At 31.4% G+C, this 1,552-nt stretch overlaps 1 protein-coding gene across 1 annotated transcript; it reads right to left on the reverse strand.

Annotated features, from left to right (window-relative positions):
• Window positions 1–441: 441 nt before the first annotated feature.
• On the reverse strand, window positions 442–1,066 carry LOC127565108 (uncharacterized). The gene is made up of 2 exons (XM_052002239.1): window positions 1,024–1,066; window positions 442–963 (listed from the first exon to the last, which is right to left on the reverse strand). The coding sequence occupies exons 1-2, from the start codon at window positions 1,057–1,059 to the stop codon at window positions 442–444; spliced, it is 558 nt and encodes a 185-aa protein (XP_051858199.1). The 5' UTR covers window positions 1,060–1,066.
• Between the last annotated feature and the right edge of the window lie 486 nt (window positions 1,067–1,552).

The raw sequence follows: 1,552 nt of genomic DNA on the forward strand, positions 1-1,552 counted from the left end.
GAGAATCGCTGTAAACACAAAAGGCATCTTCAGAAAATATTTAAGTCGTACTAACATTCCAAGTGCATATTTATGAGTTTATATAGAATGCGCCGATGTTGAATAGTCTATATATGTATACAATGACGCAGATCTAGACACTAATTAGTCTATTCAACATCGGCGCTTTTTATATAAGCACATATGTATGTATATTTATTTATATTTTATTTATTATTTTATTATATGTATTATATACATTCAATCTGCAATCTGCAAAATAAATTTGTGTACTTTGAGAAGTGTCAACTTTGCTATCTCTAAAAACGAACTAACGGAAGCATGATTTAGGTTAATAAATAAGTTTAGCACGTCTTTGGCAAAAAGATTAGTAAAATTAGTTAAAAATACAAAACTTTATTAGGCGTATCGCAACGCAAATTTATTTTTATTTTTTGAAGTTTAATTTAGCTTCAAACCATTTAGATAAGAGAGAAGAATATTAAAATTATATTCTTGTTGGTAGTGGTTTTTTGAACTACGAAAATCATTAAATTTGTTATTTAGGATTTCATTGGTATAGCCTGCCTTTTTTGCGTCATTTATAATATCAGATGCCCTAATTTTAAAAGACGTATATTGTTGATCACTACGTTTAAGCATATCCGACTCAAACCTTGAGTATCCACCATTCAAATATGTATTTATACGGCTTGAAAGTTGGGGCACTGGGATATGAGACACAATCCTTCTTAGCGGTATAAGATAATCCTCCTCGGTTGTGACATTCCAAGATCTTAACTCGGAAGCATATCCGTGCCACTTTTCAATGTCCTCTTCAGGTGCAATTTTATTTGACTCAACTGCTTCAGCTATTTCAAGAAAAAATTGTATGTGGACCTTATTGAGAAGGATTTTAGCTTCTATGGCAGCTTCTTTCAAATTATTTTCAAGGTTGTTGGCTAGAGCAACACTTCCGATGCTCTGTAAAGATTGTCGTTAAATTAATACCACTCCCTTAGAATTATCTACAAGAATACACACCAAGAGAGCAAGAATCACTGAATACACATTACGCATCTTCAAAAAATATTTAAATCGTACTAACGTTTCAAATGCATATTTATCAGCTTATATAGCAGGCACCGACTGATCACGCAATCGCAGTCCGAAAATGCTTAGATTTGTGAGAAAAATATACATATATATTTATACACTTCCAGTTTTATTTCACTTTCCTTTATTTTGGACTATGATCGTGGCGAATTTTGCAAGCAAACTTGTACTAAAAATAGCGTTGTCAACTTTGCTCTCTCTAAAAAGCAGACTGATAGAAGTATGATTTCAGCCATGTATATTCTTGTGCTGTATTAGTAATTATTGCTCCCATTACGCTATAACTTTTTTGAAATGAAAATATTAGTGTTGATGCTTGCATTATTTAATTTTATTTTTTAAATATTTATTTTGTTTCAATCTCAACTAGATAAGAGAATAAAATATTAAAATAATAGTCTTGTTCGTTGCCCTCTGACTGCTCCCTGTTTTACTACATTTATAATATCAGAGGCCC

Source organism: Drosophila albomicans, chromosome 2L (genome assembly GCF_009650485.2).
Source record: "Drosophila albomicans strain 15112-1751.03 chromosome 2L, ASM965048v2, whole genome shotgun sequence".
NCBI classification, from domain to species: domain Eukaryota; kingdom Metazoa; phylum Arthropoda; class Insecta; order Diptera; family Drosophilidae; genus Drosophila; species Drosophila albomicans.